General features: G+C 32.9%; 1 protein-coding gene across 1 annotated transcript in view; it reads left to right on the top strand.

Moving 5' to 3' along the window:
- LOC118738074 overlaps positions 1–23,753 on the top strand; it is a 379,871-nt gene that overhangs the window by 320,822 nt on the left and 35,296 nt on the right. Inside the window, exon 6 of the mRNA XM_036468987.1 lies at positions 11,318–11,366. Within this exon, the coding sequence (XP_036324880.1) occupies positions 11,318–11,366 (49 nt within the window). The remainder of the gene's footprint in view (positions 1–11,317; positions 11,367–23,753) is intronic.

Genomic DNA, 23,753 nt, shown 5'->3' with positions numbered 1-23,753 from the left:
AGTAGACTTCGAATAGAAAGGATTACATTGTTTTGATACTGAAAATATAATTTCCAGAAGTTTAGTTTTTTGCTAAATAGAAAATATTTATAAATCGTCAAAAATTAATGTATGCGCACACTATTTTTAAATTGGCATAAACACAACCCCACTGTAATATCTAGTGCGCCATGTTGGTGTCATCATTATGGACACTACACACCCCACCGGGAAACCATCACAGAGTCGGACCATTATGTGTATGTATGTACATACATATGCATGTACATACGTTTGAAATTTGATATTTGAATTGTTTTTCAGTGTTCACTGTCAACAAAGGTGGAAACTTTCGGCGAACTGCCTAAAAAAGTTTTATTTTGCATGGTTCGTATAATGTTGGCAAAGTCTGAATGAGAAAACTATAAGTTGAAACGTGTCATTAGCGTTCAAAAATTGTAGACAAAACAAGAAAATGTGATTTTTCATTAATGCGCGGGAAATTTAATATCATATTTTTCACAAGTCGCACTATCAGAAAATGACAAATGTTAATTTTTTGTTTGGTCGACTACAAGACTACGTCAAACGGTTAAGTAGTATATGAATAATGTGACCAACTATTTCATAGCTCAAAGAAGTACAGGACCTGAGAACAAAAAATTGTGTGAAAGTAATGATGTGAAGTGATTGACAGTCATAATTTACATACGTGTTGATCTACGAGTACCCTTTTTAACTGAGATGACTAACCTTTGGAATTTTTCGAATCAGTTAAACAAAAAATCAACTTAGAAGGCAGTACAAAATATTGCAAAGAAGTACATTCGAAGTACGAAGTACAATGGCTCAAAAAGAAGTACTGGACTTCCGAAAGAAGTACGGTGGGTCACATTATATATGAAGCAACATTGATGGGCCTACAACAAATATTGCTAAAAGTCTTATAAGAAATAATTTTAGGTTCCTCCAGCGAAAGAGATATTAACAATATGAAATTAAAGCTGAATTGAAGGCCTATCTTAAAGAAAAACGAGTTCATATCGGTGAAAATCCTCTCGATTGTAAGCGCCAATCTATTATTATTATTAACGTAAAAAAAGAATAATACAATACTAAATAAATAATAAATATCACAGGACTACAAAAAAGTTTCTTTTGACCGGACTAGGTGTTTTATATGGGTTTAGGTTCACTAAAGTCCGTTTAGGTCTTGTCAAAATTTTTTTCTAACCTCAAAAAACACGGCGAACTTTATTTGATATTTTTTTTTTTTTACAAATATTGACGTATTTACTTTTATATAGGTACCTATCGGTTTTTGAGGTCGCTGGTTAAGAATATGAAGTCAGATTTTCAAAATTCAAAATGACGGATCCAATGTGGCGGTCTAAGGTACCAAATCATATAAGAATCATTGTTTGTTTTTAGATTTTGATCGCCATTTTGAATTTTGAAAATCTGACTTCATAATCGTAATCAGCGGCACAAAGCCGCATGGGTGCCAAGATTAAAGTATAAAATACTACGTAAAAATAGTCTTATCAAAATAACCTTGCATGCATTTTTTTCGTGGTCCTGTGTACTAGCTTAAAATTTTTTCCTTACACACTTAGCAATTTTGAACACATTACACAAGTGTAGAACAATCGTTTTCTAGTATAAAACACCATTCACCTATCGATAAATAAGTGTGCCAGCGGAAAAACTGATTTATTCTCGTGTTTCCTTTAAGAAGCTATATTTCGAATACTTATAACTAGGGCTCGGTATCTCATGCACTACAAAATCGAAAATATGCGCAAATAATAAGCATTCAATATTTTAAAATATGCGCTGTAAACTAGTAAAATATGCAATTGAAAATATTTTTCTAATATTTTTTACCGGTACACAAGTACTTATTTTAACAAGAAAATAACGAAAACAATCCACTTCAAAATACAATACATATTTATCTTCCTTATTATGAATTTTTATACGATAGACGATAAACGCTTGCAAGCGTATCGTATAAAATTAGTTCTCGTGTTATCATTTTCATACACCCAACAGATGTATTGTTGTGAATGAATGGCTGTGATTTTTGTTCACTTTTTATTGTGAACCGCCTATCGTCGTTGTGCAAATCACGGATCGAAAACCATACGAAAGTCATATAAGCTGAATTGAATAAAGAGTACGTTGACGTATTTCATAATCTGAAATATGTTTTTTTTTAAGTGACGAGTAATACGGTATCGTATGTGACGATTTTCGCCCAGAATAATGCAAGCGTTTATCGTGCATCGTACGAATTCATAATAGGGCGGTATTTATCATATTTATCAAGTAGAAAGTGACAATATTGTGTAAATAGAAACATTCACAGTTTAATTGTGGTTTAGATGGATGGTTCGTTGGCTTAAGTGGATGTCACCCCGATGATAAACATTTTTAACCGACTTCCAAAAAAGGAGGAGGTTATCAGTTCGTCGGAATATTTTTATTTTTTTATTTTATTTATTTATTTTTTATGTATGTTACCGCATATCTTTGGACCACGTCAACCGATTTCGATAATTCTTTTTGCATCGGAAAGGTAAAGTCTCTAATCTGGTTAAGATCCGATATATTTTTTTTATATGAGAGTTGAAGTCGGCTTTTTTTTTGCTAAAAATTACTTGTAATTCCACAACTCGTGCAACCTACTAAACAAATCACCTTGGTACTATTTAGCTGACTTACCACTTTAAAAAATCCACTTAAGGAAAGTATGCGCGGCTACACTCGCTTGGCCATGTCGTTCGAATGGACAACGACGCTCCAGCTCCGAAAGTATTCAACTCGGAACCCGCTGGTGGTAGCAGAGGAAGAGGGAGGCCCCCACTGAGAAGGAAATACCAGATGGAGGAGGACTTGGCGTCACTTGGCATTTCCAATTGGCGTCAGTTAACAACGAAAAGAAACGATTGGCGTGCTTTGTTGAACTCGGCCAAAATCGCTTAGGCGATTTCAGCGCCAAATAAGAAGAAGAATATAACAACATTTATTAATTGGTACTGTTTTTCCACTGGAATTATAAAATCTATTATATTTTAAGACTTCCACCAAAATATCTCGCAAAAATATTAAGATTTACGTGAGCTTGACCGATTTGAATGTACCTCAGCCAAAACCTTACCAATTTACGCTTATGAGCAGGGAACGAATTTTCAGGACATAAGAACTTATAAAAAAGGCAAAATAAAATAACGAAATAGGCTAGAAAAGGAACACCTACAATTACTAGAACGGTATCCAAACATTGTATTGGTACGTTTTGGAAGTCCAGGCTTTAAAATTGTAAATTGAAGGCAATAATACAAAGTGCTTTTAATAGCTGAAATCTGATCAAAAAACTACTTCTAAAAGGGCTTTGAAATAAACTTGCAGTAAGTTTACCTACAAGTGTAAGATAAATGTTTATAGCAAAAAGCTTATTTAAAGTTTAAAACGAGACACAAAAGTGGCGAAGCCAATTTTCTAGAGGAATGGGCTGGATTTGGAAATCAACATAAAGGTAGAATACATTGGTTAACGAAGGCGCCGATATGCTGGAGAGTGGTCAAGTTATCGAGTCGAAGGCCGCCCTCTTCCCCCAATCAAGAAATTCGTTTTCGAATTATTTAAGAATTCTTAACCAAGTCCAATGTTAAAATTACCGCTACTTCTTCTATTTATGTTGTGTAAAAATTTCATAGCTGTACCGATTACCAATAGTTCACTAGAACAAAATACGTATTAATTTAAAAACTTTTAAGCTGTTTTTCTCGAGTTTTTGGTTTCTGAGTTATGACAATACTAAAACAAATGAGCCGTTATGTTCAATTACACGACATTCATATTGTATATCGAAGATAATTTTCGAACTTTTGCTTTAATGTTTATTGGGTAATATTGTAATTTAAAAAACGAAATTTTGTATGTAATTTATAAAAAAAAAAAATTACTTAAAAAAGCTTTTAACACGTCCATACTTTGTAGTATTCGCGATTCTTACTCAGTACACACACAGCTAGTACAATAAAAACCAATTTACTCCGTATAGTAATTCCTTTTTCTCCACAAACTTATACAAATGTATATCTCTTTATTATTATTATTATTACGTGGTGAATACTTGCACTGCGACCTAGGAAGATATATTGTGCTAAATCGTAATTGGCATCACTCCAACCGTAGGCTATTTCAGAAATTAATTTTGAAGGTGCCATGTTTAAAATTTTGGATGGAGAAGACAATCGTTGCCCAAGGTGTATCAGTCTGGTGTTGGGCAGTCACATAGAATATGCTCTGAGGTTTCCTCCACTAGCCCACTAAACCTGCAGTCCGCCTCTACAGAAACGCCAATTTGTTCAAATGGTATCTTAACTTGCAGTATCCTCTTAGCTAGTAAAAGTCCTAAGCAGACCTGTTAAATAATGATTAATAATCATAATGATTATTAATTAAAGCATGTTGTTTTGGGTAACCATTTAATGATTAAATCAGGGACCGAACATAACAGTTATTGATGAAAACTGTCATGGAAAAATTCGCTATGAAGGAAATGTTCTACAACTAAGTGAAACATACCAATCGATTTCGTTTTGCACCGAGACTCAAATTTGAAAATAAATTTTTATTTGCAATTTTTATGCAAAATATAAAAAAATAACAATTATATTTGTTTTTTATATTAGAAATCCAAAATAACAATTATTTTTGATTTTTATATTATATGGCTTAGATAACAGTTATTGAAGAGTTTTATTTATAAAAGTCATCAATAAAAATCAGTCAGTGACTTTTACTTTTAAAAGTCATTAATATAAATCAGTGACCGACTTTTATTTTTTAAATCAATCGTATAAAAGTCATTAACATTTTTCGCAGTTAAGAAGGTGTTGGAAAACAAAAGTTTACTACGACTTATTCAAATGACTTTTATAAGTATGATTGAAAAAATAAAGATCAGTGACTGATTTTTATTTATGACTTTTATAAATAAAAGTCTTCGATAACTGTTATTTAAGACATATAATTTAAAAATCAAAAATAACTGTTATTTGCAGATTATTTAAATAAAAATCAAAATTAATTGTTATTTTCGATTTATAAAATAAAAGTCAGAAATAACGGTTATTTAAAGAGTAATTAAATAAAAATCAAAAAATAATTGTTAAAGAGTGATTTTTTTAATAAAAGTTGTAACTGTTACGGTCCCTGGATTAAATACGACCTTTTTTATAATTAATAATTAATTACTTTAAACAAATTTAATTAATCAACTAATTAATTTTAATTACATAATTATTTTGTTATATTTGATTATTTCCAATTATTTTTGAAATTTTTTTTAATTAAATGATATATGTAATTATTTGATTATTTTCAATTATTTTTGATTTTTTTTAATTGCATTATTAATATAATTATTTTGTTATTTTGAATTGTTTTCTATTTTTTTAATTATACGATTAATATAATTATTTGATTCTTTTTTTAATTTTATTTCAACTTATTTTATTTCAACTTATTTATTGTTAAACACCGCACAGTGTAGATATCGACAAACTGGATTATCTCGAAAGAAAATCGTGGAAAAATAATTTCGTTGGACAAAAAAAGTTGCCTTCACCTTTCAAATCACCTTCAAATTAGTACGTTCTCAATTGTTTTCATTTTTTACCTGGGAACAGTACGAGGTGAACTTTTAAAAAAAGTTTAAAACAGATATTTTTGGTGTTCTTGCATCAAGAAATCGTATTTAAATATGTATAAAATAAGTATTTTGTAATAATTTATTATTTATAAACTTTCACATAAATTCCTAAATACTATAACACTTAGTATTTATGTAATAAATACAATTTTGCCCATCACACAAAGTGTCATTCAGAAAGTATTACTTATCAAAAAGTTTTCTCATAATAATTAAAAAGAAACCTCGATCAATTAATTCAAGAATTAAATTAATGAAACTTATTTCTTTTGATGAGCATTTCCTTGATTTTGGAAGAATTTTCTACACTATTTTAGTAGAAATTAATAAAAACGTTCACTTAAACACAATAAAAATGGGTCATTCTTGTTTTTTGCTGCTTAGTAAATGTAGATCTACAGAAACTAAATCGTGGAATTGATTCTATCAAAAAGTTTTTACCACTCTACACTAATGCTGGCTTACGTTTTTTTTATTTATGAGATCTAAAAATGTATCTCATTGTTATATACAAATGTAGATGTAAACCTTTTCAACTCTAGCGAAAATCTTGCTTTACTTTGGTATACTTTGTATTTTCTCGATTTTCTACATCTCAAAGTGTTGCAGCACTTTGCAGTAAATATTAGTATCAAAATCCGGACACGGCTTCTTGCATCTGGTAGTAAAACTGCCATAAAAACTCTTATTTCTTTTTGTTTTGTCAAATTTTTTCTTTGCTAGCATTTGCGTTGATTAAAGCTAACAAAGTCTAAGGTTAACTCTTCCTTTTTTCTTAGCTGACCAACTAGCTTACGACCACGCCACGCGACGCTTTTGCGTAAAACCCCTGTCAAGGTGATTTTTTCACGCTGCGCATAATTAAAACAAGCTATGATTTTTTTTTTTGTGCCGGCAAAGGACCTCCTCCTTTCAGCCTTATTATTCGTTTGCCTTATGAAAATTTCTCTTTTTAATTGTGTTTTTTGCTGATTTGCTTTTCTTTCTAATTTGTTTGCTTGTTACTTTATTAGGTGTTGCTTCCTGTGTGCTTTTAAAGGAATCCTTCTACCGCTTTTGCTAAGGTCTTCAAAAAAGAGGGATTTACTAAGATTTATGCTGATGCAAGTCTCTTTTAATAGACCGAAAATTTTGAACAATTCCTTTAACGTTTATTAAAACTGCGCACAATTTTTGATGGCGATTTATTTCTCTTACATCTGTGAACCATACACGCTTTTCGTTATTGGCTAGTCCGGGTGTGTTTAAAATTCGAATGATGTTATATCACCTGTGCTTCTGCGATAATAAATTTGTTTACTTACCATTGTTTGAACTCCTTAACAATCAGTGGTAGTTAATTAAACACCAACGTGATGGCGTAAATTGGGTCTTAACGAATTTGTGCCGCACAAAGCCACCACCAAAAATTGACAAGGATGAGATTGATTGAGTTTTAGTAACGAATCGCGAATATTGTGTGCATGTGAACAAATAATACATGTATATACATACATATTTACTTTCGTTCGTACATACATAAGTACTGCTCTAGGTAAAGCTTACTTAGCAGAAGATCAATGATTGACGAAATAATGGGTGGAAACACTAATTTTATTGAAATTAATTTGTGATTTTGGGTGATTGGTGAACATTGTGCCTGTTAAAAATTCAAGTGATTGACAGATGTGATTATCTGCAGCTATGAGGTGGGGGTAATTGTAGAATATAAGCACCACGAAGGACCACATTCAAGACTTCCTTGCCGGTTTATATTTGTGTCGTTGGGATACGCCAAATGGTGTATCACTTCTGTTGAAAAGTAAGTGCTGTACCTGAGAAAGATGTATTTTGATCGTATACTGGATTTATTATTGAGTGTTTGTGATTTATTCGGAATTTGTTTCTATTGAGATTTATTTAGTAACTAATATTATGCTAATTCAAAAAGATGTATTACAAGCTTTAGCACTTATTTTTACGTAATTATTCGGCGCTTTGCATAACACTACACATACATATGCACATTAGGGTGGTCCTTAAATGTAGGAAGCAAATTTTTACATCAGATTTCCTAAGCCTCAACATCAATATAAATTTTGGTCCCGATTGCACACGGTTAAGGCGTGTCGCACCCAGATCAAAGTTCAGATTACCCTATGAAGACGTCTTTGCCGACTCGAATCGGGACCAAAATTTATATGTAATATACTTGATTTTAGCAGTATCAATTTCGGACATTAAATGAAAAAAAGCATATTTTTAATTTTTTGAGTCTCCATAGAGGCATCTGGCCTTTGCGACGCGTCTTAACCGATCTCAATCGAGACCAAAATTTATGTGATATCTTAGACTATGCTAGTATCGATTTTGGGCATTTGATGAAAAAATAATAATTTGAATTTTTTTGAGTCTGTGCGACACGACTTAACCGCCTTCAATCGAGACCAGTGGCGTAGCCAGGGGGAGGGGGGATTTGGGGGGATAGATACCTCCCCCCCCAACGCCTTCGTCAGTGAAATGGAACTTTTTATTTTTAAATTAATAACACAATACTATTTTACCCTTCCGATTTATAATTTTTTTTTATTCAGACTGATGACAAATTATCTTTTAATGAATATATAAAATTATCGGTTGGTGGATTAGCTTGCTTAGTTCCCCACAGTGTTGGAAAATAATCTAAAATCTACAAAAAACTTTTTAATTTGCTCATATCATACCCGTATTCTGCCGTTCGTCTAGATCAAGTTATTTATGGTTTCTATGGGGGAAAACAACCTTTAGCCACCCCTATGAATCGGTCAGTAGAATATTACATTGTAATTTTTGAAACTTTATTAAACTGCGTATCCAAGGATTTTTGGTTGTTGCTCACTACGTATCCGACATCAGTTCTAAAAACTCAAAATGGCGGATACAATATGGCAGATGGATTTTTCAAAAACTATTAGGTTTTTATGAAATTTAATATCCAAGGTTCGTTGAGAATTTTTTGAAACCTTGATTTCACGAATATTGAATAAGCCGGGACTTTTTTAATACCATACTATTGGCCAAAAATTCTCTTTAAATTTGTTATATAGGGTGATTCACACTTAAAACCATAGTTGCCAACTTGGTGCTTTAAGCACTAGATTTAGTGCTTTTTGAAAAATAAAACGCAAAAAAAATTACTTAGTGCCTAGTGCCTTTTTTAGTGCTTTTTTTTAACTAATATTACTCCGAGATAGTTAAAATCTGAAATAATTTGAAATGTTATAAGCTGCGGTGTCTCATGAAGATGCGGAATTTACAAGAATATACAAATTTAAATGCACTAAAATACAACCATTATTGATAAAAAGCTAAAGTTGCAAACCCACCTTGTTGAATTGAAGTCGCGTTGAAAATGGTAGTACGCAGGTAAGTTAAGTATTTCTTTTTTTCTTTTCTAATTGTTTGTACAAATTTTATTTTTTTACCACCTGAGTAAAACACATCGTTTCTTGGTGCTGAATCCAAATCTGCCCGCACAGTTGCTCTAGTACTAGAGTTTTTAGATATCCTACCCCCAGATTGCCAACAACACAGGTTTTAGCGATATTTGAGGTTATATAATGAAAATATCAAATTTTTTGCTCATTTCTACTTAGGGCATTATTTTCGTGTGTTGCGATTCGATTTTTTTCTCGAGGTATAGTAGTTTTAATAGTACTTCGGTATTACGTCGTAAGCATGAGTTATCATAGCATGTGTAGAGGCTATACAATCATTATGATCGAAAATGTTTTGTGTATTGATTTATGTATGTATTCTTGTAAATAGTGTTAATTTTTTGCTTTTATTAAATACAAACTGTTATGAAAAAAGCATCCTTTGATTCAAAAAAATTTGGTGCTTTTAGTTTGGTAAAACGCTTTTTTCCAAGTTTTTGGTGCTTTTTGAAAATCAAAAGTTGGCAACACTGCTTAAAACGGAACTGGATATCTGAATCTTTATTAGTGTCTTCCTAACATTTGACATCTATTTGTCTTTTTTAGATTTCATTCAAATATTGGCCGCAGACAGAACATAACTATAAAAACCGAGCGCTACCGCACCATAATAAGTGCCTTTTTGTTTTTTGCCTGAAATTAATGTAAGTTATGTTGGCAACATTTGGTTTCAGTAAGTTATCATGTGATATCACACCTCTGGATTTTTTACTTTGGGGTAATGTGAAGTCGGAAATCTTTGTCAGTTCTGTTCTAAATGTTTTATTTAAAACTGAAAAAATAGCCGATAGCCTACGTTGGTCGTGCTTTTACTTTATTTATTGTAAATTTGTATGATAAATAAATAATTATATTAGTTTATCATTAATTAAAAAAGGTCTATATGGATCGCCCTTCAGTTAGAAAATAATGTTTAATAAAGGTGATCTTACACGATATGTATTTGCATGTGTACAAGTAACTTTTTTCATATTGAAATGCCAACGTATCGCGTAAAGCCAATTAGATTTGTTTCTGTACAAAGCAGATGCACGTACATACGAAATAGAAATCTTTCTATTTTCATCTGGCACACAGATAGAATCATCTGAGTTTAGTTTATTTCGTTTTCCAAGAACATATTTTTAAATAGTTGAATAAAGACTGTGAATTTGACAGACATACGCAATTATATATGTACAGTATATGTATAGTCCCATTTACAGATACAAATAAATATCGTGTAGCTTGAACGAGATGGATATGTATTATTCGTTTAGATTCCAAAGTATGTACATAAAGTAATGGGTAAGACTTTGATATCGATGAAAAACATTTAAGCACTCGACTTGAACCGACCGAATTTAGTATGTAGTTAAATTGTTCCTCTTAACTATTAGATTTTTAAATGCTCTACGTCTCTAGTAATATTGCAATAAATTATTTCCAAATAGCGCTAAGGAAATTGGTATTTTTCTTCACCGTATAACGAGCAGAAAATATGTTTTAACACGTTTTCTAATTCGGTAACTTGGTAATATATTCTTCAGTGCTGTCACTTTTTGGGATTGGGAGAATTGCTGCCTTCCACGAAAGTCGATAGGGAATAACTGAACCTATCAATCCTCCCCATGAAAGTCTTTAATAATTAACAAATCCCGTTGACCCTACATGTAAGATAATAATAAAAAATTAAACGCCTTTGAAAGTTTAAGTCTAAATGCAAAATACACTACAATGTGGCATAACGAATCGGAAAATTCAGTTCTTCGCCCATACTTAAGTTAGACTCTGCGTAACGAAATTTTCAGGCATTGCAGCTTCCGCAATTCATTTATGAACTTAATAGAGCGCTTAAAGCCTGAAAAGCTTCGAACACCTGAATGTAGACTTATAACGTTACGATATCTAACGTAACATATATGTGTTAGCGATTCTATCTCTAAAATATATATATATATATACATAAGTATACTTACTTACATAGTACAATAAATAAATTAGGTAGTTTTTTGCTGAATTTGGTAAACTTTTTTGGAGTTTTGGTAACAAATGCAGAAATATTGTGACAACACTGCATCCGACATTCATTACAGCTACAGCTATTATAAAAATTAAGTAAATTCTTTACGATTTTTTGTTATATATCTTGGTTAAGAAATTTTTTTTCTAATTGCAGGTAAGCCCAACGATTCCATTTGACTATGTAGACTTAGGGGCTAATGAGAGTAAGTAACATGCATTAGCATTACAATATTTTTGTACATGTATGTAAATAAGAATATTTTTGATTTATGACAATGAAAATTGAATTATTTTGCTATTATTAAGAGTAATTTCTCTAAATATTCTTTGTTCAAGGACGCGCTCTGCCACATTAAAAATTAAGAGCTCATAAATATTTCACTTAAAAGTCTGCCACCACTTCAAACTGCATTAAAATTTATGCTTGTTTTCTACTCTAAAACAAAGTAGTATTATTGCTTTATTTCACTTTTTGTTTATTTCTCTCAAATCAATAACTAAATTTTCGCCTTTCGGCGCAAGTAACAGCACAAAAAAGTATACCCATAAAATAAATAATAAAAAAAAAAATGAAGTGGATGACGAGATGATAAAATAAATTTTTGTTGTTTGTTTGTTTATTGTTTTAGTTGAAAATTGGTTGCGAAAACTTCTGCATAACTTGAAAACTTCATTATTAGCTTTGTCCCGCACTTATTCGGCTGAGTTCACCCACTCGCATGCAAATCGCACGTAAAAGCATAATGCGACACGCGTGCCGAGAAAAAAGTTGAGCACGCCCCTCAACTTCTTAGCAAATTCGCTAAGTGCGAGTGTGCATGTTTGGTAAGGGGGTGTCACTCTCGAGGAAATGGAGGGGGTTTACGTTGCAAAAATGTCAAAAGTGAAAATTTGGATTTTACTGAAATCTGAAAAAGCCAAAGTGAATGAAATCTTTAAAAACTTTCATTGAGTAGCTTTCACTGCTGTTGTTGTGGCTGCTGCTCTGAATGTTGTATGTTAATTACCTGTGTACATTAGAGTGGTCCAAAAAAATAAAGTCGGAGTTTTATTGCCGGCACACCCTAGGATTAATCTATATCTCTTCAGGAGACTTCCAGAATTAATATCCAATTGTTTATTTAACCATTTTTATGACTAAAGATTTTTTATTGGTCCCCCCGTTGCATTTTCTAAGGGCTTTGGAGGACCTATAAAATATAGTTACCATGAAAAAATTGTTAAAGAAACAATCGAGTATTATTACTGGGAATCTCCTGAAGATAAGTAAAGTTTTCCGATCGAAAAAATTGATTTTCAAGAATTTTACCCTATTTCTGCAAAAAGATGTTTTTTCTCCATATAAAAAACTTTGAGCGCCTTGAGCACTACCTAAATTATTTTTTATTTCAAAATAAAAAAAATATGGGTATATTTTTTCGGTATATAACAATCCTAGGGGGTAGCGGCATTAAAAATCCGACTTTACTTTTTTTACATACATTTTTGGACCACTTTAGTGTACATCAGTGCCCGCCAAACACTTTCCTGGGAAACGAACTATATTCGGCCTTTCACATGTACACAATCGGCTTCTTACACGTACACAATCCGAACGTCAACAGAAAGAGTAGCAGAGCAACAAATTTTATTTAGTTGCATGCAAACAATAGGCGAAGCAGGTTGATGACGCATTATTGTCGAATAAAGTAGGTACACTGAGCAGAATGAATCAATATTCATTCAAAAATTTTATAACACAATTTTTCGTACATACACCCCTAGAAATAGGTATGTATATGGTACCAAGTCGTGCTTTTTCTTCATATTAAAAGAACTTTGTGAATTATGTATTTTTTTTTTAATACCAGACTAGTCCTCAATTAAAACATACAACATGTTTTGTTATTTATCTTTTGGTTTAGTCGTTATTTTAAACTGTTCTTAAATGTCAAGTTTTACCTAATTTTAAAATTAATTTATATTAGATATATATATTTTCATTTTATTTCTACTTGAAATCAACGAAATTTTCTTTTAATATTCAGAGTGCCCGAAGCACGTTATCTTTTTTGCTCAGAAACCACACTTAAATTATAAAAAAATAATAATAATTTTGTACAATACATACAAAATTTTACCAACTTTTTCCTTTCTCAGGGCCGTTAACTTTCATTATATGTTTCTATGTTGTTTAGATCTAAAAAAACGCACAATGAAAAAACTGCAAAAAAACTTACCAAAGTTTTTATAATAAGTAATACAACACATAAATTTTTTTCCGTGCATTACCACCAACACATTCTCATTTTTTATTTCATAACTAATACATTCTCATTTTAAGACTTTTCTCTTTTTGGCGGACACTGGTGTACATACTAGAGGGCTGTATAAATTATTTTGAAAGGGCAATCAAAACATTTGCTATTTCACTTCAGTTCCTCAGAGCTTAAAAAAAAACAATGCTGTAGTAAAACATCAAACACTCTGCTTTTATTGTCGAGTGCAACTACTGTGCAGTAATGCAGCGAGTGCAGTAAAATTCCACGTATGCATGATTGCAGTCAGGGACCGAACAAATGTTCTACAACTAAGTGGTACGTACCACTCGATTTCTTTTTTCACTGAAAATCTAGTTTGAAAACAATTTTTTTTTGTAATTTTTATGCAAAAGTAAAAAAAAATAACAATTACATTTGGTGTTTATTTGTAAAAGTCATCAGTGAAAATCCGCCAGTGACTTTTACTTTTAAAAGGCATCAATATAAATCAGTCTTTGATTTTTATCGTTTAAGTCATACGTATAACAGTCATTATCATTTTTCATATAAGTTAATGGCTGATTTTTATTGATGACTTTTATAAAAAAAAAGTCTTCAATAACGATTTATTTCGGAACGAACTTCCGTCATCCTTTGTCAAGCTTGGTTTGTAGACAAACTGGTTTCGGCGTTGTCCAATCTACAGCGTAATTTTTCGTTCTGTTCAATAATCGTTATCTAAGACATTTAAAAAAAGTAACTGTTACGGTCCCTGATTACAGTATGTTACGTTACCTAAACTAAGAAACAACTTACCCCAATTATTCTTAACTTTGGATTCTTTGATAGAGAAACCCATATTTATAAGATAAAGTACGTATATGGACAAATCTAAAAAACAGGTAACCTTTGTGTTATTTAGTTTTATTTTCATTGTTGTTAACTATATGAAGGTAGTTGCTAGTTGTAATTTGCGCAAATATTAAAAATAAGTGAATTTTTTATGTAATTTTTAAGAGGTGAAAAATTAATTCTATTATAACTTTTGAAGCACACCATGTACTGGTTTGATATTTTATGTGCAATTAGTACTTATGTGTACACTTCATATGTAGTTGGTAACAAAAGTGTGCTTTAAAAAATAACTAAATGACAAGTAACGAAAAGTGTGTACCTCTACTTTTCACAATTTTCAAAATTTTCGGTTTATCGCGTATAGAATTTCGTTTTAAAAACTAGTATGTGTTGTATTCTAAAAACAATTGCGGATAATTTGATACTTTAGCAAGAGGTGTGCTTACAGAATAAACCAACTTTTAAAGATAAAGTATTCTGCGACCTTTTGCGTAATTTTTATTTTAAAAGCATCTTAATTGAAGGTACGTTTGAAAAATACGTCGAAACGAACTACATATTTATGTAACTACTAGTCCTTATAACGTTACATATACCTGTAAAATGCTTCAAACAAATTTTCTCTAGAAGCGTTTAAATACTTATATTTACTCTTTTTAATGATGCTCCTTCTTGTAGTCGGAATATTTCAAGCGTGGCACCAAATCAAAATTATAGTTTTATGTTATCGTCCAGCTTTCTGGTACATATTATGTATGTATATTAGGGCGGATAAATTTTGTTTGCCTATGCGCGTATATCATAGGGATTGTAAGTGTAGTTCTAAGCAAATTTTCCTAAGAAACCATGGGACCAAAATCAATTTGGAATTTGCCAAATTGAGAAAATTGGATCGAAGAAAATGTGAAAATTTTCACTGTAGTGTCCTTTGGTGGAAGTTTTAAGAAAAGAAAATTTTCGCAATTTGGCAAACTCCAAATTGATTTTAGACCCATGGTTTCTTCGGCAAAGTTGCTTAGAATTACACGTAGAATCCTTCCGTTTTATACGCAAATAGTCGAAAAAGTCTCCAATACAATGATCTATTCTCTCTAATGATTCTACATATGTACATGGATATGTTTTTCGTCCATACAAACATACATACATATGCAGACATATGTGCTTTGTACACTGTGCTGACAGTTGTTGCCCTGCAGCTTCAAATCCATCCATACAACCCTGTAATTCATAAAAGTATTTACCCTCGACTGCGCTTTGGTGGGTACATGTCGCAAACCCGTGGCTTTGCAAGATTTACTTTTGCTACATGCATATTTATGTACATACATATAAGTATAATAAGTAAAATATTTTACAAGGTAAAAGTACGTGAATATATAAAGATAATCTCAATCAAAGCTCGTTCGTTAATCATTCCGTTTGCACAATCAAATTCCGTATTATTAGCTGCCAGCAAGTGTGTTTTTATGAAAAATTACTTCAAGCTCCTTCTTTATTAGCTTTTTAACAGAGCTTTGATTGAGTTAGCTTTATTCAGCTTGTTTGCAAAGTGCTCATTTAATAGCACTACATGGATATCGCATTTAAACAAAACGAAAATCGAAATTAGGAAAAAACTCGTCTGGTAAATCTACAGAAATTTTAAACCAACGCCGCATATCTAACAAATTTAGTCTTCAAAGCTTCTCATCTTCCACGTACATAACTGAATTTTTTCTTCAGTATAATAAAGCGTGTACTTTAAACGCGAATGCAGCCGCAGAAATGTTCTTACAATGGTTTTAAAGCATTTTGATTTTCTCCAGTATGAAAAACATGCGGACCAAAAAAGAATCTTCGCAGGGAACTTGATAGTATTTAAGAGCAAAATTGGTAAAATGCTACGTTTGTGGTTTCAACAAAATAGAAAATACAATGTATTTACTGTGTGTATTTAAGATGTAGTTGTATGAATCTTCTAGATGAAAACACCGGTTTATTTGATATTCGAAAACTCACGATTTCAAAAGTACCGCCCAAGCATTTGAAGAAAAAAAACGGCTGAAACCGGGCCAATCACCACAATACATATAGTTGGTATAGTTTTTCTAATATAATATAAACAATCATTTTCATGGAAATTTTTTTCATTAATTATTTATAAAAATAAATATTTCATGCTGTAATTTAAGCCATATAAATAACAGTTTCATACTTTATATAAAGTTCACAAACATTCAACAAATGTTCATACGAAAATTCAACAAATTTTCATACAAATTTCAAAATTTTTATTCAGAATTTCGTGTACGCAGTTTTGTAGCCCGTTTAATTATACCCGAGCGCACTTGTGCACAAGGGTATATTAATTTTGTTCACATAACGGTTCCGATCCATCCGATCCGTCCGTCTGTCCGTCTATCCGTCAGTCCGTGTACACGATAACTCGAGCAAAAACTGAGATATCTCAACGAAATTTGGTATGTTTTGGTTTCCGTTAATCCAAGGTAGCTTGGTATTGAAAATGGGCGAAATCGGACTATAACCACGCCCACTTTCCATATAACGGTAATTTCAAGAAATACGAAAACTGCGATATTTTAGTAACTACTGAAGATAATTCACTCGAAATTGATAATTTTTAGACGAAAAATAAGAATATTATACAGTTTTGGAAAATGGGCGTAGCCACGCCCACTTATGGTTACATGTGTATATCTTGGTAACCGCTGCACCAATTTCTTCCAAACTTGGCACAGTTGTTGGCCTTGAATGCATACAAAATCGCCAAAAATTTTTAAAATCGGACGATAGACACGCCCACATCCCATATAACGGTAATTTAGAGAAATACAAAATCTTCGACAAATCAGTAAATATTGAAGCTAATTTATTCAAAATTGATGCTTGCAACAATTCTTTACCAAGAAATGCGTTTATGGTAAAATTTTGGAAAATGGGCGTGGCACCGCCCACTTATGATCACATATATGTACATATATCGGTAACCGTTCTACCAATTTGTACCAAACTCGGTGTGGTTATTGTGCTTGCCACATATAAGCAAAACGTTGACAATTATTGAAATCGGACTAAAATTACGGCCGCTTTTCATATAACATTAAATTTCAGAAATGCTTGAAACTGCAATATTTCGAAATTGAAGGACGCTAATTTATGCAAAATTGATACACCCCGGCTTACCATCTAGCGGTAGGTTTCGGAAAGGTGAAAAAACATATATTTAATACTTGCGCCGGGTATTTAATGTTTGGCTGCGCCCGAACTTAGACTTTCTTAGTTGTTTTATTAAAACAAAGTGCAAGTTTCAAGTTGGTAAAGATTACCTTTTAGATTTTTTTTTTGTGGAGGATGTTGCGCATTTTCTTCTATTTAAAAAGAGATTTTGATCATGCGTTATAGGGATGTTGCGAATGTGGACTTTTAGACATCCGCGGGTGCGGATGCGAATGTCAAGTATTTGTAAGAAATGATTTAGGTAAGTAAATTAGGTGATTTAGGTAGGTCAGTAAAAAAAGGGAAAAGTTAGTAATTTTTAATAATGTTTATTTTAATTAGTTCTTGAATTTAAAAATTGATTCTTAAAAGGTTTTTAATCACACCTGCGCCACTAAATAACTGCTCGTTCGAGGCGATAAATATCTGTGTGGGAAACTAGACAATAATTTAAATTCTATAGACTGACGCTGCACCAGTTGAGAGCACTTTTTGATTTATATTTATTTTATTCTTTTTTGTGGCAAGAATAACTCCTTTCTGAGAATTGCATCGTGGCTGAAAATGTCGGAGTATCCTCTTCCCGACGAGGTATTCACTCGACGAAAATTCACTGTTGGCTCAGAACCCGATGGCAATGTATTACGAAAGGTGAGTTAATCCGATAGGTGGCACAGGAGTCGAGATATTGGAAAAACCACGCATTTATAGTCCGATTTGGTTAATATTTGAAATTTATGTTTGTATATAACCTACATGAAAGAAAATAACTCCAAAAAACGCGGCTAATAGGTGGGGTGGGTGTCGAGATATTTGGCGAACCTTTATTTATGATCCGACATGGTTCATATTTAGAAAGATTGTTTTAGAAAGACCTTTACTATTAACTTATTTGAAAAGAAACTGTAAATCATTCAATTTGCCGAATTATGTTGTGTTTCTATTATTTTTTCGAACATTGTATACGCTGTGTTTCACTTATGTATAACATTACTTTCATGCACTTATTTATGTACTTTTAATGGTGAAAATAAAAAATATCTTAGCTACTTTGGATTTTATGCTACTTTTTGTTTATTAACCGTCCTCAAAAAAATTAGGTATATATGCACATATGCCAGCGGATGAATTTGGACCACGTGAACCGTAACCAACGAACGTTTGCTAACTCTAAATTTTTGACGTAATTTCGGCAATATTGGCAATTGTGCCTGCATAATAATATGCGCAAAGCTCATTTAACAGATTCCTTATGTGACAACTTTTATGCAATGCCTAGTACATATGCATAACTAACTTCCGCGGAAGCCCCAATAATATAAATGTGAACAGTTATTCTGAAAAGATTTTAAAAATTACATAAGAAAAATTTAATGCAGACTGAAGGATTTTTAGTAGCGCAATGCTGCCGTCCGAAATCAATACAAAATATTTATAATAAATATCGGGTACTTCTTTCTTGGCCTAAGAGATGAGTCCGATTCTGTTGCAACTAACGTAAATTTTATTTTATATAGCAAGTAAAGCCTACTCTATACACGCCTGGGTTCCACGATGAATATTTAAGTTATCATGGAATTAAAAACTGGCGCGGTTTGAATTTGCTTAATTTCAAATATGTAAACGTTTTTCTTACCTTTAAATGTATTTAAAATTTGTTTATTTCTCTCCCGTACTGGTTTGTACTAATTTAGGGAATTTTTTGATAATCTTGTGTCTCTGATGCGGCCAGTCTCTATCAGCCTCAACTAAAACTTACCTGCTTCGATAAGCGTTTTGAGTGATGGTACTTTCAAAGAAAGTTATCAATTAGGCGTATATAGTTACATAAATTACACTGAGGAAAAAATATTAAAATCAATCAGAAACGCAATTAATCTTATTATAAACGTGAACAAAAGTACTGTGTATTGGTAAATATTCAATTCAATTTCGCGCATATTAAAATGACCCCTTTCGTTCCGAAAAAGCATCCATTGAAGTGAATACTCAAGATAAAAACCAGAAAAAAAAAAAAATTTATCTTACACGTTGCCTGCAATGGAATTCGAAGCCTGACCATCTCTGCTCAGCTGCAGCCAGACATGTAAATGTGCCTTCAAGTGTTGAATTTGCATCAGCACCACAGCACGCTAATTGTACGGATAAACATGTACTATGTATGAATGGGTGTATTGTCACCTTCCTGCAGCAAAAAGGCGGCCGATTTTCCGTAAAGGACCAGTACTTCACTGGTTAAAATTTTACTGTTCAGAATTGGACATTTGCTTGCATGAAAATGTCATCTTTCGACCAATCCCCAAGGAATCGTTCTAGGGATAGACGAAAATTACAGTTTGGCAGTGACAGAGTGGTGTTTTCTTGCAATTCAATAAAAAAAAAATTTAAAGAACACCACTCTGTAAATGCCCCAATCGCTTGGTCAGGGCCTTGATTAAAAGTGAACATTTGAACACTCATTTACATGCGTGGCTGTAGCTCAAATCTATTTGTTAGCTTTCAGGATGGTCCGGGTTTAAACATGGTTATAAAATGATAAAATATTTTTTTTTGTTTCCGAAATATGAAAAAGCATCTGCGAACCTTGGGTGAGTCTGAATTGCAGCAGGGCTTTCTGCATGCTTGCATATACATACTCAGATATGATCATTCAAATACGTGCGTGCTACAATTATGTATGAAAATATTATTTTTAAAAACGAACATTTTTAAACGAAAATCAAATAAATATAAAGTATTCCTTTTTACTCTGCATTATTTCCCTCAGTGTAGCAGCGAGCAGCTTTTAGTATAAAAAGATGGAAAAATGTTATCCAATATTCGACCGCAACCTATGCGACTGCATCCGACAACAAATTCTGCGATTCCACATATTCTTTTGCTCTTCAATAGTTACGCCATTTAGCACTCGACTAACCGGTTTCTGCTACAAAGCGTTTGCCAAGATTTTCTACCGAAGAAAATGCATTGTGCTGTCACACGGAACGATTAGCGAGAAACCAGCAATTGCCAATATCGCGAAATTCTTGAACTTGTCTGCAACATTCAGCGCCGACGTATTATTGCTGCAAGCATTGAAAAACCTGTTGGTGGCGTGTTCGACCGTTGCGGTTGTGGTTTGACTACTAGAAGAGGTTGGGTAGTGGTCGGTGGCAAAGCCATTTAGCCGTCGCAGTAAGCCATGACCGTGAGCTGAAATGAGCAAAGTAGCAACAACGGAAACAGTGGCTCAACAAGAATTTGACTCAGACCGACTTCAGCCGACGACAAGCGGCTGGAATGCTGTTTTTTGCAGACACTGAAAAAGTATAAAATGCACTAGACTCTGTGTTATCTTTGTCTTTGTCTTTCGACGTGGTCGAACTTGACTTTGATTTTGTTGCCTAATGTTTGATTTGCTACAGCAGTGATGCAGTCGTGCAACTTTGCGCAAAAAGCAACAGGCCATTAGCTGCGGCGGCATCGTTAGGTATTAGCATCAAGTCGGGTGCAGTAAGTAAGGCATAATTGCATTGGGGTCAATACACCTTGCGAATCGGCTGAGCGCAACCGGCCTGATCGCATTGCTTTTAACTCTTGCTGTATTTTGCACTGATCGTGACGTTCTGCGGTGTGGTTGCTGCTTGCATTGCTTTTAACTCTTGCTGTATTTTGCACTGATCGTGACGCTCTGCGGTGTGGTTGCTGCTTTTATTCACTGCAATCCGGTTTTCTTAGGCAGTGCATAGACCAGACCATCGTTAGGCATCTAAGACATAACCAACATGCTAGCCCCAGCTACTTTGCTTACTTTAGTATCTTTTTTTTAATTCTTGTTATTATTGTTTGTTCAGCAATTTCTGAGAATAGTCTAAAAAAACTAATCGGTTTTTAAAGTTTTGCATGCTCTACTAGTCGGCTGTTTGTTGGATTAGAAAATCGAATGCATGTGAAGCTTTAGCGTCGCATTAATGGCTTTTGTGTCTACTGTGCTTTAAGAGAACTATATCCACTGCTTCACAAATATTAAACCTTTTAAAAGCAATGGGTAGTGCCGATTCCAGCTCCCGCTGTTCTGGTAATTATACGACATTGATGTTAAAATGATCATATAAATTCATTTCCATAATAGTACTAAAATTTTGAGAGATTTACTTGAAATCGAATACTGTAATTGATCCATGGGATCTTAGATTAATATTCGTTTTATTTTATTCGATTGAAAATATTGTTTTTCGCCTCCGTCTATAAACAATTATCAGTATTGTAAGCCACCTTTACTGGCATAAGTGCGTAACAGTCTTCTAATTATCCTAGAATTTTATTTTCCAGCAATGGTAAGTGCAACAAGTAACGAAGTCAAAGTTCGGGCGAAACCGAACCTTATAAGTATACCCGGCGCACTGTTGTTCACCGTTCAGGAAACTAACTTTTTCTCCAACTTTTTTCTCGATAATATGCTCACTTACACTTAATGAAATAAGTAATTGAATCAAGCTTGGTAGAAGTTGCTGAACATGTTAAAAAACAATATCTCAAGAAAAATGTCTAACATGGTGGTAGCAGCTTAATAGTTCGGGGGTGTTTTGCTTGGTGGAATTTTGTGCCAACGTACGAATTTGGTGGTAACTTAACATCCTCGACAAACAAATTCTAAAAAATCAACGGTAATTTTCAGCCATTTCAAACGTGTACTTTATTCTACTGGAATTCAATGAGCTGAAAATTTGAATACTCAAAAAACGCTAGACATTTTTAGGAAATTTCGATGATTTTTTTTTAATTGCACAAAGCTTGAAACTTTATTTACACTGGGTTTGTTAAAGAATGAAAAAATATGTTATAACTTGTCAAAATGAGGTGCGGCTATAATTTGTTCGACCACTGTATACATATAAAGATAGGCAAAAGTTTCAGTTCGTTTGAAAGGCACCACGCCCCCTTTTCCAATGACCTCAATTTTTTCCGTGAGTATGCGATTGATTTTATATATGTACATATTTCCATACCAATTTCCAATACACTACCATGAAGACTTCCAGACATATGCAGTATGGAAAATTCCGTGTTTTCGGGAGGTGCCACGTGATAACTCATCAACACGATCGTTGGGCTCTAATTCCAAACTCAAATAAAACCAAAATTTCATGTTAAAGAGGCTTTTTCTTTATAGACCGATGACAGCCAGAGGTGTCCAAATTTGGGTGATATGTATTGTGTGTAACGGTGCAGCAGGGTTCAGAGCTTAATTAAATTCATTTATTAACCGACATCCAAAAAAGGAGGAGGTTATCAGTTCGTCGGATTATTTTTTTTTTCTTTTTTTTTTGTAATAACTTTGGACCACGAAAACCGATTTCGATAATTCTTTTTGCATCGGAGGTGGTCCCATACTAGTTTGGTTAAGATCCGATCAGTGGATCATGAGATATGTATATATTTTTTTTTATTTATATATATATTATATTTTTATTTTTTAGTTGAAGTCGGTTTTTTTTGCTAAAAATTACTTGTTCATTGTCCTTTCGAGGTATAAGCTGTTGCCACGAAGTATAACACAAAAGCGCATTGAGCGTACCGCTAGTTTTGTTTTGTCGATTTTGACAATTTTCAAGTAAAAGTAAGCAACTGCTCAGAAACTTTAAATGCACCGAAATTCACTAATATTTTCACAAAAATCACAGTTATTTCACGTTTTATTTATTAAAAATGATATATATATGTATTATTAAAATTTAACACAATTTAGCCACGTTCCTTATCAGAAAGGTGAATATTAAGAAAATTTACTGTTTTGACAGTTTATTTTATCCTCCTATTCGGCTTTTTTTTTCTTTACTTTGATACGTCTCCGCCGGGAACGCGCAATCTTACAATGCTATATTGCAACACATAAGGCCACAAGAGTGTTGAGTACTAAGCTTCATTCCTCACATCCCACTATATAGTGGATATGGTAACAAAAAATATGGCTTTGAAAGCCTCAATGCGGCTCAAAACGACTGAAATAGCTAAATAATAAATCAGTCATTTAAGCTGATCTTTGCACCTCCTTCCCAGTTGAGATTACAGAAGAATAGCTGAAAAACTATCGATAGTTGGACCATTCGATGTTTTCGATAGTTTTGGGCCTCACCATTCGATAGTATCGATACTATCGGTAAGAGATGAATAATCTTAAAAGAAACAAGTAAGAAAGCCTAAGTTCGGGCAGAGCCGAACATTAAATACCCGGCGCACGTATTAAATATATGTTTTTCGCCTTACCGAAAGCTACGGCTATATGGTAAGCCGGGG

Source organism: Rhagoletis pomonella, unplaced genomic scaffold, assembly GCF_013731165.1.
Source record: "Rhagoletis pomonella isolate Grant_MI unplaced genomic scaffold, Rhpom_1.0 Rhpom_scaffold_00004, whole genome shotgun sequence".
Lineage (NCBI taxonomy): Eukaryota > Metazoa > Arthropoda > Insecta > Diptera > Tephritidae > Rhagoletis > Rhagoletis pomonella.
Note: the sequence above shows the minus strand (reverse complement) of the source record. Positions and strands in the feature narration are given on the sequence as shown.